General features: G+C 41.2%; 1 protein-coding gene across 6 annotated transcripts in view; it reads right to left on the bottom strand.

Annotated features, from left to right (window-relative positions):
* Positions 1–16,245, bottom strand: part of Tmem164 (transmembrane protein 164) — a 174,171-nt gene that overhangs the window by 100,473 nt on the left and 57,453 nt on the right. For 4 of the 6 annotated variants that reach the window (XM_052737280.1, XM_052737309.1, XM_052737290.1 and 1 more), the window contains exon 3: positions 5,623–5,672. The exons of the other annotated variants lie outside the window; for them this stretch is intronic. In XM_052737280.1, coding sequence (XP_052593240.1) covers positions 5,623–5,672 — 50 coding nt within the window. The remainder of the gene's footprint in view (positions 1–5,622; positions 5,673–16,245) is intronic. 6 annotated transcript variants of the gene reach the window in all.

The following is a 16,245-nucleotide window of genomic DNA, read 5'->3' as shown; positions in this document are numbered from 1 at the left end:
CTCAAGTTCAAGTCCAGCCTGGGCTACATAGTGATTTACAGACTAATCTGAGACATCTATCGAGATGAGAGCTGGAGAGACTGCTCAGTGATGAGGAGGGTTTGCCGCTCTTGCCGAGGTGCCAGCACCCATGTCAGAAGGCTCAGTACTCTGCTGAGGAACTCCACCGCCTGGAACTCCAGTTCCAGGAGATCTGACACCTTCTTCTGGCCTCCTTGGCACCCGTATACATATTCACATACATACACACAAACACACACATAAAAATAGGTCCTTTTTGAAAATTAACAACAAAAATGTTAAAAAAGCAAAAGAAGTATTCATTGTAAAAGTAAAAAAAAAAACTTCTAGACTTCACACGCATATAATTTATTCAACTAAGAGAAATATCTCTATATAAAACTCATAACATGAATTGATAGCCCACAGAAGAAATTACACAAATGTATAAGGAACATATGAGAATAAATAGAATATGTATATATCTGAAATCTGCTGTAATAAAGAAAAAACTGAGGAAAGGGTTAAGCAAAAAAGTAAAGAAAAAGTCACAGTGAGATGCTTAGGAGAGAGAGCTGAGGGACTTCCTGGCTACTCCAACATGGCCCTCTTTCTTCTCCTTTTATCAAAAGGAAATCTGTTTTCTTTTTCTTTTTCTTTTCCCTTTTCTTTTTCTTTTCGAGACAGGGTTTCTCTGTGTAGCCCTGGCTGTCCTGGAACTCACCGTAGACCAGGCTAGGCTCAAACTTAGAAATCTGCCTGCCTCTGCCTCTGCCTCCCGAGTGCGGGGATCAAAGGCGTGCGCCAACCCACCCTACCTGACTCCACCTCAGTTTCAAAAGGAAATCTTATTTATTAAGTGTGAGGGATTGGCAAGATGGTATATGCCTTTAATTCCAGTGCTCTGAGATGAATCTGTATGAGTTGGAGGCCAGTCAGGGATAAAAAACAAGGAGGGAGGGGAAGACCAACTTTCGCATAATATGACAGGGTAGGTTCCCTAATGGTGACTGAGACAGGTAACTTACTTAAAAGTTGGCACACTTCAATGCTTACTTCCTCTTTAGATTGTTTTTTTTAAGATTTATTTATTTATTATGCATACAGAAGAGCGTGCCAGATCTCATTACAGATGGTTGTGAGCCACCATGTGGGTGCTGGGAATTGAACTCAGGACCTCTGGAAGAGCAGTCGGGCTCTTAACATCTGAGCCATCTCTCCAGCCCATTTTTTTTTAACAAAAGTTCATACAATGTAAACACTCTGCAAACATGTTATCCTATAGTGTTGAGGGGATAATGACAAGGGAAAAAAAGCCTCCTGTTCAAACAGATGCAATTTGAAAAGAAACAAACAAATCTTGCAGTGTGCAGTGTGCAGTTGGTTGAATCTGGGGAGGTGGGACCTCACACAGAGGGTGGAATGTATTATTTTCAGGCAAACCTGATGAGAAAAAAGGATTCTATAGGGTGGCCATAGAAAGGACTGGGGGACCGCTCTTACGGAAAAAGCCCCTCTAAGCAGCCAAATGAGGAAAGGAAAGTGGCTCAGATTCCAAGAGATGGAGAGCAGTCATGCGTGAACAAATACGACACAACAAACAATGCTGGAGCTGCTTGCTGAGCATGCATAAAGTAGGAGCGCCTAGAAACACGAAGATAAGGGGCTTCCAGAAGCAGAAAGCTACCAGGCTGCAATTCCCAAAGTCGGTGAGATCAGAGGGCATAAGACCACCACGCCCAAGCTTGCTGTGGATTGGGTCAAGCAGAAACCCTGCCAATTCTAGCTCTACATCTCAGATGCATGGTTTCTGCTGAGGCAGCCTTTCTAGCAGCAGGCTACAGCAGCAGCACTTAGCAAGTCACATGTCAGCAGAGGTTCCCATAAATGAAATAGTCACGACCCAGCTGGAACACTGGCAAACTATCAGTCTCTCCTGTGAAACAGGCCACGAGATCCCTGTAGAGAATCCTGCCCCTTCTCTACCCGCCAAAAGAACTGTCAGTCCCAAACCAGCATGGGGCAATGCAGCCTGCTGTATACATCATAACCCATTTCCTGCAGTGACTGGGCATGTCTCTGCAAAGAACATGCCAAGCTCTGTTTAGCTGGGAAGCTAGCAAACGTGCATAGACTGGTACAGCAAAGCAGGAGTGGACAAATAAGAAATAGGTAGGTAGTGCTCGTACACGAGGCCACAGCAGAGCCTGTGTGTACACTCCGAGTGTGTACACTGAGCCGTAAGGACTGTTGAATGACATAGGTTGATGGTTTTAACACTTCGAAGGGAGACTGAAAGGATGAATAAATCCAAGACTTTATTCTACATAGCAATCAAAAATCAATAATGAGCTTGCTGAGCAAATTTAAATACAGAAGAGACAACAGAAAACATACAAGATTAAGTTCAAGAAATAAAACGTAACCACACGAGGAAAGATTCTCCAAATGATAAAGAATACTGCATACTCACCCAAACTTATGGCAATAAATCTGAAGATATAGGATAAGTAGATAATATTCTAACAAATACAAACAACCAAAATTAAAGGCAAAGAATTTAAATAGATTGGTTTCCATAGAAGAAGACACTGAAAAGGTAATTATGACTCTACCTAATGAAAAAGATACCAAGTCCAGATGTGCTTTACAAGGGAGTTTCATCACACCTTCAAAGGACATGTAACATCTAAGTGTAATTCAAGTATTGTGGGCCAAAGAAAAAGAAGAAACATTCTATACTATATGTTACCCATCTTATCTTTAATCTTCAAATCTAATAAAAAACACAAAAGATTTCAATCTCACCTATGAATATTGAAGACACATTCTAAATAAAATACTAATAAACAGAATTCAGCTTTGTATCAAAATAGTAACATACTGTGATCAGCAGGCTTACTTCAGTAATATAATAGTAGTTCAAATCCAGAAATTCTATCAACATAATTCATTGTATTGAAAAAATAAATTAGATCTGGGGTATAGCTCAATAGCACAGAACTTGACTAATGTGCTTCAGGAAAGAAAAGAAAAAACTTGGAGTACAATTTCAAACTCATGCAGATGCTATTAAAATACAGTAACCAATCCTGTAAGTAAATGTGGAAACACAAGAAATGAAAAGTTGAAACCAAATAAGTAAACAAATGCCAAGAGCAAATGTAAAAACTCAGAAAACATTTTGATTTTAAAATCTTTAGGCAGAGTAGGCCATCAACATGATTTCTATTTAGCTACCTGAGTTTCTACAAAACGCAACAAAAAATGTAAGTATTGAAAAGATAGAAGAAAAATGAAATTTACCAGAGATAATAGGAGAATCTGCTAAACATAAGATAAATATTCATAAAAGTCAATACCATTTTCCTGCATAGCAGATAGCACTTAGCAATGGAGATGAGGAAGGCATTTGAGCCCCAACAGGAGAAAAGTTATTAATTCTTGAGAAATGCATCAAAAAGAGCATAGACTAGATAAGAAGAAAAGAATAGATCTAATTAACACAAAATCAGATGTGAACATGCAAAGAAATACAATTTCTTAGCTATAAAGAACCTAATTAAAAAGTGAAGACCAATGTAATGTAATTCTAATTAGAATCCCAGTAGAACTGGAAGGGAGTACTGAGTAAAAGGAAACTTTAAAAATGTATAAATAGGAAAAGTTGACAAGACGGTGCTAAATGAATTTTCAACTAATGTCATCAAGTCAATATGGTCTTGGTACACAAGCCAACGGAACAGAACAGAGAATCAATAACTTGAGCCTAGTACATAAAACATTTAATAGCTGACAATACGGATGTTCAGTTTACAGGAAAAAGCTGGGAGTGTGTAATATACTGTTCGAGTGCAACTGGTTATTCATCTTTGGTAAAGCAACTTTAAATAGAATTGGAAATGAGGAAGCTCCAAAGGAATAATATTTGTATAGAAAAGAAAAATATTGTGTAAAGCATTCACATACACGCACAAACAAAAATTGAAAGCAACAATATACAAAGTTAGTAGACAGTAATGGTTATCTCAGCATTATGGAAAGAAAGTAAATATTCACTAACATGGAAATGCCAAGATAAATTATGTATTTATGAAATATTTTACAGCCTTCTGAAATAACACTTATACCAGTAGACTTTGATGGATTTCCATGAGATGTTGCTGAGTGAAAAAAGCAACATGTATTAAAGAATAAAAACAATTAACAAAACCTTCTAAAAGCCACATGTGCTTGTCCATGCACATGGAGAAAGACATGTATCGGTTTAGTATATGGAGGGATAGTGTGAGTTAGGGGCCAAGAAAAAGGAATCACAAAGGACCACTATGAAATATCCAGTAATCATATGAGTATAAAATATAAGTAAACTAAATTAAATTGAGAAAATAAATAGTACAAATATGAGTAAACAATGTGATTTTTGCTTATCAAAAAAAGAAAGGCAATAACCGAAATTATCTCTCGGGGGAGGATGGAGGTGGTGTTTATTTTCTGATGAGGATTGCTGCTTTCATCCTAATGAAATAAAAATCAATGACCATTGCTTTAAAAACATTACACTGAATAATTGAGCTCATTTTGAAAAGGCAAGGGAGGGAAGTGAGGTTAAATAGCCATTTTCTGTGGGAGCTGTCCACATAAAATATATAAAGTCAGGATCCATTACCCCTCACCGGGAAGAAAGTTACTCACCTTAGGCAAGAGACTAAGTGGCTATTCTAAGGAGCTGTTTGCAGCAGCAAATGGGGTAGCTTTCCCCCTGCCTAACACTCTAATGACTTAAGTAAATCAGAAAGCCATTTACTCTACTCTCAACTAGCCAAGCATCTGCTAGGCCTATTACTTCCTGTTCCCTCCCTCTGGCCATTTCACTCTTCAGGAATAGCTCCAACATGGGGGTGGGGGTGGAGAGAGGAAATTAATTCAGCCCATTTACCTTCACACTAGCAACTCTAATAAAAGGTCTGATGAGGGAGATGATCACAACTCATGGCGAAAATGAGGGTTCTGGGACTCTTACTAATTTAATTTACGTAAACTTGCCTTCAGAGAAACATGTTTGCTTGCTTTATTGAATTTGATGTTTGCTGATATTTGAAAGAAAGTCAGAATTTCTAAGGCTAAGGACGTGGCTCAGGGGTAGAACATTGTGCAGCAGGTATAAGACCCTGAGTTCAATTTCCAGAATCCCTGTCACTTCATTTTGCACCTGAAGGAAAAATGGCCATTAAGACACAGGAACAATGACCTTCAATGGCACATCACCAGTAGGGGTAGTTGGGGGGGGGGGGGGACTGTGGAATAAAGCCAGGTAGTCCCCAGCAGCTCTCAAGAGTAACCTCAGTAGGACAACAAGCTGCCAAGCCACCCTGCCTTGGATGTGTAAACACAAAGATTGGTTCAGTAGGATTTGCCAGGGCTCAACAACAGCTACAACCTATATCCAACATGTACATGACAGTTCAGTGGACCTCGACAGATGTTTAATCCTTGTGAAAGGCCAGAGGACCAAGCAGTCCAGTCCAGGGGGGTTGAGACCACATTGTCCTCTATCACCAAATGGAAAGAATAGCCTGAAAAGGAAGGGCCATGGAGGGGTAAAACACAATTTTCTCTTACTTGAAGATGACGATAGCTCCCGGACATGGAGGGCAGGCCAGGAGGAAGATCTGCAATTGAAGAATTAAGAATGGTTAGTGAGCAAAACACTGAGCACGGTGACTTGGTTTTACTTTAATAACATTTAAAAAAAATAAAAGTTTAACACAAAAAATGTAATATAAAAAATTAGAAAAGTGAAATTTGTATGTTTTGTGTGTTAGTTAAAATTTTTATAGTTATGAGGCAAACAGATAGCTTACCGAAGTACATTTGTAGTGTGTGTGTGTGTGTGTGTGTGTGTGTGTGTGTGTGTGTGTGTGTGTGTGTGTAAGGGAGAGAGAGTTCATTTTTCAGTACTCTAACTTCAATACGCCATAAGTAGCCAGTCTTTGAAGCTTTACCCCAGGCCAGGTAAAAATAGATTCTGCACATGGAAGATGCGCACACACGCCATCTGCTTGCCTCCCATGAGGGTAGGTGGGCTTATCAATACTCAGAGCTGCCAAATTTAGCACATGAAAATGCAGGCCACCGAGTTAAATTGGAATTCCAGAGAAACAATGAATAATGTTTTTGAGTAAGTAGGCTGGAAGTGTTGCATGAAGCATGTTTCTATTAAAACATTGCTTTGTGTTTATCTGAAAATTGGAAGTATCTGGGATCCTGAATTTCCCCACAACTCTAACAAACTGCCCCCCCCCCCCCCGACTCTAAATCCCACTGGATTGTTTGTTTCTACAAATTGACCTAGGGAATTTTTTAATGTCCTGTTATCGTGACAGGCAAAAACGCAAACCAAAAGCTCTGTCACTCAAGAGGACAGTCAGCTCCCTGCTCTTGGGTGTGACACAGGCCTGGACTACAGCCTCTAAGGACCTGCAGTTGTTTGACTTTTATTTACCCATACCGTTGTCTTCAACTGTCATCAAGGACAAAACATCCTTTGCAAAATTTGCTAAATACGCAAATTCCTGTGTTCTCACATAAAGCATTCTGATTCTGCAAACCTGGGACCTCCCCCCACCACATCTGCATGCTGAACAAAAGTTCCAGATGGAATGAGGTCAGCCATTCCTGGTAGCCTCACATGCTATGTGTTTGCTCTTGGACTGAACTACTCTGAGGGCCAAAGACACATGGGACGGAGGATTAACTAATACCTAAGCCTTATGTTTGTAGGGTTCCTTGACCCAAACTGATTTGATTGTGTGGTTTAAAAAACTCATTGATAGCTGACAGATTCCATTATGGGCTTGTTGGCTTTGCCAAGGGTGCATGCTTTGACATTTTGTTCCGCCATTTTCTCAGTCTACAGTGAGAAGAATAGTCTGTACCATAGGGAAGACATCTGCTTGGCAGCTAGAATCCCTGCTAAGAGGAAAAAGGGGGATTATGGAAAAGAGAAAGTGTCTTAAGAAGAATACCAGTGGGAATCCATCACCTACGATACCCCATTAGAGAACCCCTCCAAGGAAAGAGCCATCTACCAGCACCTACCCCATGCCTTTCCCCTGTGGGTTCATTTGATTAAAGTGCAAACTCAATGATAATTTTAGGTCCACAATCCTCTGTTGGATGCCAAATCCAAAAGGCTCTAAAAAAGAAAATGTATGCCTGTTCAAAGCATGACTTGAAAGGGGGTAAATCTCACTTTATTTATGAGGAATTTTCATGTACTTCTCACAGAACTAAGATGTATTTCATTGTGTGGAGTAATGCACTCCCAGACCTCACTGGGATTACATGTAAAATACTCTTACCATCCATCGTGTTGCCTTTCTCAAATACCAAAGCAGCAGATTTCTGAACTACTCTCCTGGTTTTGAATAAGGATCATATACTTGAAATTTTGATTCTGCAAATATTAGTTCCTACCCACACTCTAGCCTAGCCCTCAGGAGCAGTCCAAGAAAGAACTAAATGAAGCTGGTGTTCTTTACCCCAGACACAGCAGGAAGGTTACTTACCTTAGGCAAAGGACCAAGTTGGAGGTTGCACATAGTTACCCAGCATCAGGCCAACCAAAGCCTACACTTTAAAGCTACAGTACAGAGAGGAAACTGGGTCCCAACCACAATGAAAAGGTCTCCAGTTCATCTGGAATACCCAGGAGAGTTATGCCAGCAGCCTTCCTGAGTTTCTGAAATACCCAGACACTTGCAACATGCCACCAGAAAGTAAAAATGCAATAGTGGGCCTCACAATTAATGAAGTCTTACTTTTCTGTGTCTGTAGCCTCGAGGGGCAAGCACATAACTATTTAACTGGTTCTGTACTTCCCTACAGCAGATATTTAGGAACCTACTATAAGGATTAAGCCGCCAGTTCCAACCCACTCCATTCTCCAGTTATTCGCCACCACTCAAGAGACAGCCAGCTAGTCTAGTCTTGATGAGCTTAGCAATAGTTACTTTCACAGGGCCAAAATGTTCTAATTGACATTCTGGCCTTTCTCACCTTGCCTGTCTATGACTATCACCAGGATAGAGGACTTTTCTTCAAGCAATCTTTGAGTCAAATACAGTGAATACACTAGCAAAAAACCCCACATTCCATTTCTAGGTAACCTCTTTCAGCCACTCGAAAGAGTTCTGAAATTGTAAGGTCACAACTAAAATGATTCTTAGTTGATTGTGCCTTGTTAAAGCATTTTAACTTAGCAGCCCAAGGGTCCCCGGCCTTGCCTTTCTTTGCTTCCTTCACTGGGTGGCTCCACCCCTCCAACTTTTGATGGCCTGTGTTTCAGACTGGCAGAAGGAAAAACGAAAACATCCCTTGAGGTTTAGGGATGCTTAACGGTAGGAGAGGACATCTAGAAGTACAAAGATGAGAGATGAGAACACATGCCAGCCTATCCCAGCACCCATGTGGTGCTCTCTATCTATAGTCCAAACTGCCCAGTGCAGCCCCTAAAGCATAGAGCAAAAACAGGGAGCCAGTGAAATGGTGCTACAGAGAACTGCCACATCCCCTCAGAGGCGGGGCCGTGTTACTTAACCTCATTTCACAGATGAAGAGACTAGGGGAGAGAAGCTCTCACAAGCACTTCTTATGAAACCCCATTTCAACGCACTTGCCACCTCACACTCATAAAGCAGACCACAAAGGCTCCTCCTCCCGCCATAGCTCTGCCCATTCAGTGTGTTCAGAGAACACACAGGGCTTTATGCCAGTACTGCCATACATTCGTGAGATCTATTTTCTATACCATGAGATATCTCAAAACACACCCAACAGGGCAGCCCATCACACAGATCCAGCAATACCCACACAAGTTCATTTTAGCTCAAACTCATCTCAGCCCCAGGTCTGGTGGGTACATGTGATTCGCAAACCCTTATGAAACTCAAGTGTTTATGAGACTTGTCATAGAAGGCTAGTCATTGCAGGAAAAAAAATGTTCAGATGCTGTTGAAACCCAGGCTTAATTCCCAGGAAAACCCCCATACAAGTCCAAGATCATCCAGCCCAGAACAGTACATTTAACTCTTTCTGGTTACCCAGTTGCTGTCTCAATTCATTTTCTAACTCTAAAGCATTATGGTTCTAGGCGCCCCCTTTGCCTCCCACCCTCTCAGCCATCATTTGTCCTACTCCCTATTCCTGTCCCCAATTATATTGGCCCCAAGTTTACCACAGACCCAGACCATCCTAAATGAGCCGCTGGCTCAGTTAAGCACTGGAGGGACATGGTTGAACTCCATGAAATGGAAATCGAGAGTAGGAGGCACAAGGGACTGGCATGGAGCCTAGCACATTCGCCTTCAGGTCCTAGTCCTCTGGCCCCAGTTTTCCTGGCTCTACTTCTGATGAAGACACCTAGATATCTAGGATTCCTCAGGACAAGTGCCTATGAGTGTTACTTACCATAGGGAGAATCAACTCCCTGGGTTGCACCAAGTCTATCCTAAAACTCTACTCACACCTTTGTAGCCTCATCATTTCTTTCTGGACCACTGTGACAATCTCTTCCATGTCACAAAGGATCTATCTAAGCATAAGGTTACAAGAAGGGTCTATCTAAAACGCCACTCTGCTGTGCTATTTTAATCCTCCCAAGGCTGGCCAATACCTCAAGAAAAGCACAGCAGATAAAAGCATCTAGGCTCCAGGCTCCATCTATCATGTAAACATGTACAATGCCAACTGTACCCTGAACATACAATATGCTGGTCAATGTGCTTCTATAGCCTCATTTCGTTGTTCACTTAAAAAAATACTTTTAAAATGCATAGTATGTCTGCGTGTATGTCTGTGCACCACATAGGTGCAGTGCTCAAGGAGGCCAGAAGTTGGCATCAGATCCCCAGGAACTGGAGTTACAGACAAGTTGTTAACCATCATGTGGGTGCTGGGACTTGAACCTGGGTCTTCTGCAAGAGCAGGTAGGGCTCCTTACCGTAGAGCTAGCCCCATCTACAGCTTAATCACTAACAGCTTCACCTGACTCAATTACATGTACATGCAATACTTTACCAAGTTCCTTTACCATTTCCTTAGTCCACAGTTATAGGAGACTTTCTGGGTCCAAGGAAACAGAAATAGTTACCCCTGCCTATCCATGGGGAATTGGTTCCAAGACCCCTGCTCCCAGACCCTCACATCTGTGGATGTTCAACTCCACTATAGAAAATGCCGTAACATTTACATATCACCTATTTTTGTTTTCCTATATATCTTAATGACCTTTAAATTACTTATACTGCCTAATACAATGTAAATGCTATGTACATATGTGCCGACTATATCATTAGGGGCTAATGTTAAGAGAAAGAACTGTCTCATACATTCTAATACAAATGGAATTTTTTAAAAATAGTTTTGTCTTGCAGTTGGTTGAATTCTTAGATATGGAGCCAAAAGATATGGAAAGCCAACTACATATGCCTTAAGGCTTTTGATTTCATAATGATAAAGTGTGCTCTAAGAAAGTTATTTGAATCAATATTTCCTCCAGGCATATATGAGAATGTGTTTTCTTCTGCTGCATCCTGGTCAAATGGTAACTATCATTTTGAAAAGCTCTAAGAAACTTATGTGGGCTTTCGTTGTTGCTGTATTTTCAATTTGCAGATCTCAGACAACCAGAAATGTTAAACTGCTCTCTAACATGTTTATTAACTAGCTGGATTTCTTTGGGGGGATGTGGCCATCTTTGTATTTTTTCTATTGCAATTTGCATGCTTCTGTTTCAGTGAGTCACCAAAGCTATCTATATATTAATAACATTTAGAAGCTGGCAGGAGACAGGAGGCTCAGGAGTTCAAGGTCAGCCTTGGCTATAGGCGGAAAGCAAAGCACTTACTCTAGACTACACATACTTTGACTGTAAACATGTTTCCCCCGCTGGAACAACTCTACCTATAGTAGTCTCTTCATGTACAGAAGCTGTTTGACCATTATGCCATCAGATGTACATCTTATTTCCTTTATGGCTTCTATCTCTGATATCGTGTTTCAAAAATCTTTTACAACCCTGGGGTTATAAAGTGGCTCACCTATTGCTTTCCTAATACTTTTATAGTTTTAATTTCAATTGTAAAATCTACACCATCAGCCAGTTGTGCTAGCTCCCAACTGGAATCCCAGTTTGTGAGAGCACTGAGACAGGAAGATGAGTTCCAGACCACACCAGCCTAGGTTACATGGCGAACTTGAACTTGAACATGGACTAGAGAGTGAAACTGGTGGTTTGAATAAAATGCCCCCGACCCACAGTCTTAGACATCTCGACCCTTGGTCTCAGTTTGGTGGCACTGTCTGGGGAGATTTGAGAGGCGTGACCTTGATAGTGGAAGGATGTCACTGAGGGCAGGCTTGAAGTGTAAAACAGCATCATCTACAGCCAGTTCTCTCTCGCTCTGCTTCCGGCTTGTGGTTCAGGACGGAATAGTTCTTCCTGTGCATGCTACTACTTTCTGACACCATGAACTCTTAATCCCTGTGGAACCATGAACCCAAATAAACTCTTTCTTCCATAAATTATCTTGGTCCTGGTGTCTTATCACAGCAATGGAAAAGTAAATGATACAGAAATAGTGTTCCACATCAATCAATTAATTGATGGATCTACAACACCAAGAAACTACCCTTGGTAGTCCTAGTCACTATTCCAGAATGGCCTCAGAGGACATCCTTCCCTCCTGTGGGGATACTTTGCAAATGCAGACATAACACCTTTTCCCCAGGACACCTTCCCCATATACACACCCACAGTTAAAGGCTACTACTCCCCAGTCCTCAGACCAGCTCTCTCAGCTTACCTCTTTCTAAGACTTTACCATTTTTGTCAGTGTAAGAGGCTTACAAAGAAGCTCCCCTCAACTTAGAGAGATGGAAATAAATATGCCCAAAGAGAAGTAAGCTGTAAAGTCACAGACTTAACGGACCAGACTGCAACCCACTTTGAATGATTTCTGAAAAACTATCAGACAACCACTGGGCAACCACTGGGGTGCGGAATAAGAAGAGGTGCAAAGGGATGCTTAGATTTAGTAATGTCCGTTACTCAAACAATGGCCATTACTAGGCTCATAACCAATGATTTCTGATCCAATTGGCAAATCCACCCAGATTAAAAGGCTGGGTATTTTTTGTTTGTTTTTGACAGGATCACACAAAGTAGCCAGGTTAGCCTGTAACTTATAATCCTCCTGACTCAGCCTGCTGGATGCTAGGGTGACAGACATGTGCAGTTTTCCAGTTCAGGCAGATGGACACACGAATTCATCTTGTGGCCTTGGAAGAGAAGAGGGTTTTTTGATCTGTAAAATGGGACTGAAAATAGGACCTATGTCTCACAGGGTTTCAGAGAGGATCAAACATGATAAAACCAGCCAAAGCATTCGGCACAATGCCTACCACAGAGCCAGCCCTAAATACACAGCAGCTATTAACCTGATTTCTATAGAAAATCCATTCCTAGGGTGAACTACATCAGCAACAGCTTATATTAAACTTGCAATCCACCCTACTTTGTTTTTTTCTAATTTTATGCTCATATTCATAACATTCTGACATATGACTTGGCTTCCCTTGTCCAGCTGCCTAAAGGGAGAAAATACTTAACCATTCAGACTCAAGTTCCTCATCTGTGAAATGGGGATTACAATGGAACTATCTCAGAGTAGGTGAGAAAATGAAATGTTGGATTGCTGAGTTCAGTGGATACCATAAAGAATAAAGTAAGTGTCACCTATGGAGAGCATCGTCCTTATTGGCTATCCCTTTCCCTTATCCTGTAAATTCCACCAAAGCACATGGCAAGTTTGATTTCCTCCACAAAGCCTTCTCCAATAACTCCAGACACCCTTACACCCCTCTTTTCTAAAAGCCTGTTATTGGATTTCATTTAAATGGTCTTTATCATCACACACAGTTGCACATAGTGGCATAGTAAATTGAAAGCTAGAATCTGGTTATCAATGCTTCCTTTCAGACGTATCTTGAATTGCCAATGATGGGCCACTGAACATGCCCACTGGAGCATAAGCAAAGAAGGCCCTCACCAATGTGGCCTCCCAGTGATGCCTCGCCAGTATTTTCTATGGAACCTCCAAATCTACATTTCTAAATGGAAAAAAAAATGGCACTTAGATGTGATGTCACAGCTTCAACTGTTATATCCATGTAGGCACCAAATTCTCTCTGGAGGTTTCCATGTGGATGGTATACAGGCACCTCTGACATAGCATGCTTAAATCTGAACTTGTTGTCTTCTTTCCCTGTCTACTCCACTTTTAAAAAATGGGAGAGAAGGGCCTATCCTTCCATATGGTAGGCTTCCCACAAAGAAGGGTAGAAAGGAGAGAAACATAACAATCGCCAATAGCAGCCGTAACCGCTGCAGGCAAGCACTAAAAGACAGTAGTTAATAAGGAAAGTGCCACCATTTCTAAAAGAATCATTTACAGTGGGGAAACCTGACGGAAACCACCCAAAGCAGGAAACCACATCTAGCATCACATTAATAAGACACGTCACCACGTACCTCTTGGTATGACAGAGAGAGTGAAGAATATGCCATTTTTTTGTGATAACCTGACTCAAATTACATAATCCCAGTTGAAACATGAAGAACTTTTCCACAGAAACTGGCCAGCACTCTTTAAAACTGCCAGGGTCACAAAAGACACTGGAAGACTAAAATACCAGGACAAGGCAAGGTAATGTGAGGCTCTGGACTGGATCCTGGAGAAGAAAAGGACATTCATGGAAACACCGTTGGGACCTAAACAGAGTGTCTAGCTTAGCTAATAATACTGTACCAACACTAACAGTGTTGACATTGTACTATAATTACACAAGATACTAACATTTGGAGGAGCTGGGCGGCAGGTGTATGGGACGGCTATCAGATATCTTTGCTCCCTTTCTAGAAGTCACAATCATTCCAAGAAACAAAATTAAGAACTTCGAGTGGTGGTACACTTGGGAGGCAGAAGCAGGTGGATCTCTGGGAATTCAAGGCCAGCCTGGTCTACAGAGTTCCAAGACAGCCAGGACTACATAAAAGACAGACCCTGTCTGAAGGAAGAGGAAAAGGAGGCAGAGGAGGAGGAGGAGAAGGGAAGAAGGAAGGAGAAATAAGAGGGAGGAGGGGGAAGAGGAGAAGGAAGAAGACGAAGAAGCAGAGGAGAAGAAAATTAAAAGGACCTGTGAGCGGATCACAATCAGCTTATCTTCAAACCTCAGAGGTATCTGGATGCCTCCTATCTTTCTGAACTGAATCTTCACATGCAGCCAGTTCCCACAGCTTGGCATCTTGCCACTTTAACTATTTTGCTGTGTCTGGAGTCCATCCTTACTATCTTTTCCTAGTTTCGTCCATATCACTCACTCAACCTGCAGTTTTCCTTGTTAAACTCCGGATCTCCAACACCTCTCCCTCTTTACCCTAGTTCAAAGTATTGTCATATTCCTACTCTTAAAACAATGTCTGATTGCCAGGCAGCAGTGGCGCACGCCTTTAATCCCAGCACTCTGGAGGCAGAAGCAGGTGGATCTCTGTGAGTTCAAGGCCAGCCTGGTCTACAGAGGGAGATTGAGGACAGGCACCAAAAACTACATGGAGAAACCCTGTCTCCAAAAAAACAAACAACAAAAAAAAGTGTCTGACTACATTATACTCCTTAAGAATTTCTGATGACAGATTTACTGCAGTCCTTATCACAATTAGTGACAGGCTAATTCTCAAATTTACATGACAGTAACAGCCAAAAAAAAAACTTTAAAAATAAGAGCACGCAAGACTCAATACTACTTGGCTTCAAAACTCCACCCACGGCAACAAGAACCAAAGTAGTGTGGTACCAACATCAATGATAGGCATACAGATGATGGGACAGAATTTAGTCTACCCTCTCAACTGATCTCAAAGGGAGAAAACATACTCACTGTAGCAAATGATGCGGGGCCACCAAGTTATCCACATGCAAAAGAATGTCTTATCATACAAATATAGACAATGGTTTACTCAAAATCAAAGATCCAACTGTGACAGTCAAACTTACAAAGTGTGTGAAAAACATCAGAATAAATCTTGATGACTTGGATTTGACAATGAACTCAAAGATATGACATCAAAACACAGACATCAGGAGGAGGGTCCTGAGTCCTCACTCCTGGCTGAGGAGCTGGCTGCAGCTTTTCCTCAGTATACGGCCACTGGTAGGTTGTCTGTGTTCTATTGGACAGCTCCACACCTAAGGGCCTATGGGCAGCTCTAACTGGACCAAGTGAGTCATTTTTTTTAAAGTCAGGCTTGGTGGTGCTTTCCTTTAATCCCAGCACTCAGAAGACAGAGGCAAGTGGATATCTCTGAATTTGAGGCGAGCCTAGTCTACATAGTGAGTTCTAGGTCAGCCAGAGCTATGTAGACCTTGTCGAAGAAAAAAAAACCCAAAAACTAAAACCAAACACACACACACACACACACACACACACACACACACACACACACACACACACACACAAAAAAAAAAAAAAAAAAAACCACAAAAAAAAAACATTAAATGGGAAAAGAGAAATTGGGTGATCTGGAAGTTGTAGGGGTGAGTGGGAAAGTGGTTATGATCAAATACATTGAATACACATATGAAATTTTCTTTTTCAAGATTTTATTTTCAATTATTTGGCAGGGAGAGGTAATGTGCATATAAGTACACAATGGCCCGAGGCATCAAATCCCCTAGAGATAGAATTACAGGCAGTTGTGCATGGCTTGAACTCAGGTCTTCTGCAAGAACAGTATGTATTCTTAACCACTCAGCCATTTCTTCAGCTCCTAATTCTTAAAAAAAAAAAAATTCACGTGTATGAGTATTTGTCTACATATATGTGCACCATGTGTGTGCCTATTGGCCGCAGAAGCCAAAAGAGATGATCTGATTTCCTGGAACTAGGGCTATGGATGGTCATGAGTGGCTATGTGGATGTTAGGAATTAAACCGAGGTCCTCTAGAAGAGTAGCTAGCCAGTGTTCTTCTGAGCCATCTCTCCAACCCAACATGGATGAAAGTTTTCAAAGAAAAAATTAAAAATACTATACTAAAAACATAGGAGACAACAGAAAACGTAAAGTGGAATTTTTAAAGATTAAAATAGTTTGTGCTTCAAAGGATAGTGAGAAAGCAAATAGAC

The sequence above is a fragment of the Peromyscus californicus genome, unplaced genomic scaffold (genome assembly GCF_007827085.1).
Source record: "Peromyscus californicus insignis strain IS unplaced genomic scaffold, ASM782708v3 Scaffold_10__1_contigs__length_136768540, whole genome shotgun sequence".
NCBI classification, from domain to species: Eukaryota; Metazoa; Chordata; class Mammalia; order Rodentia; family Cricetidae; genus Peromyscus; species Peromyscus californicus.
The sequence above is the reverse complement of the archived record's forward strand: the minus strand, read 5'-3'. Positions and strand labels throughout refer to the sequence as shown.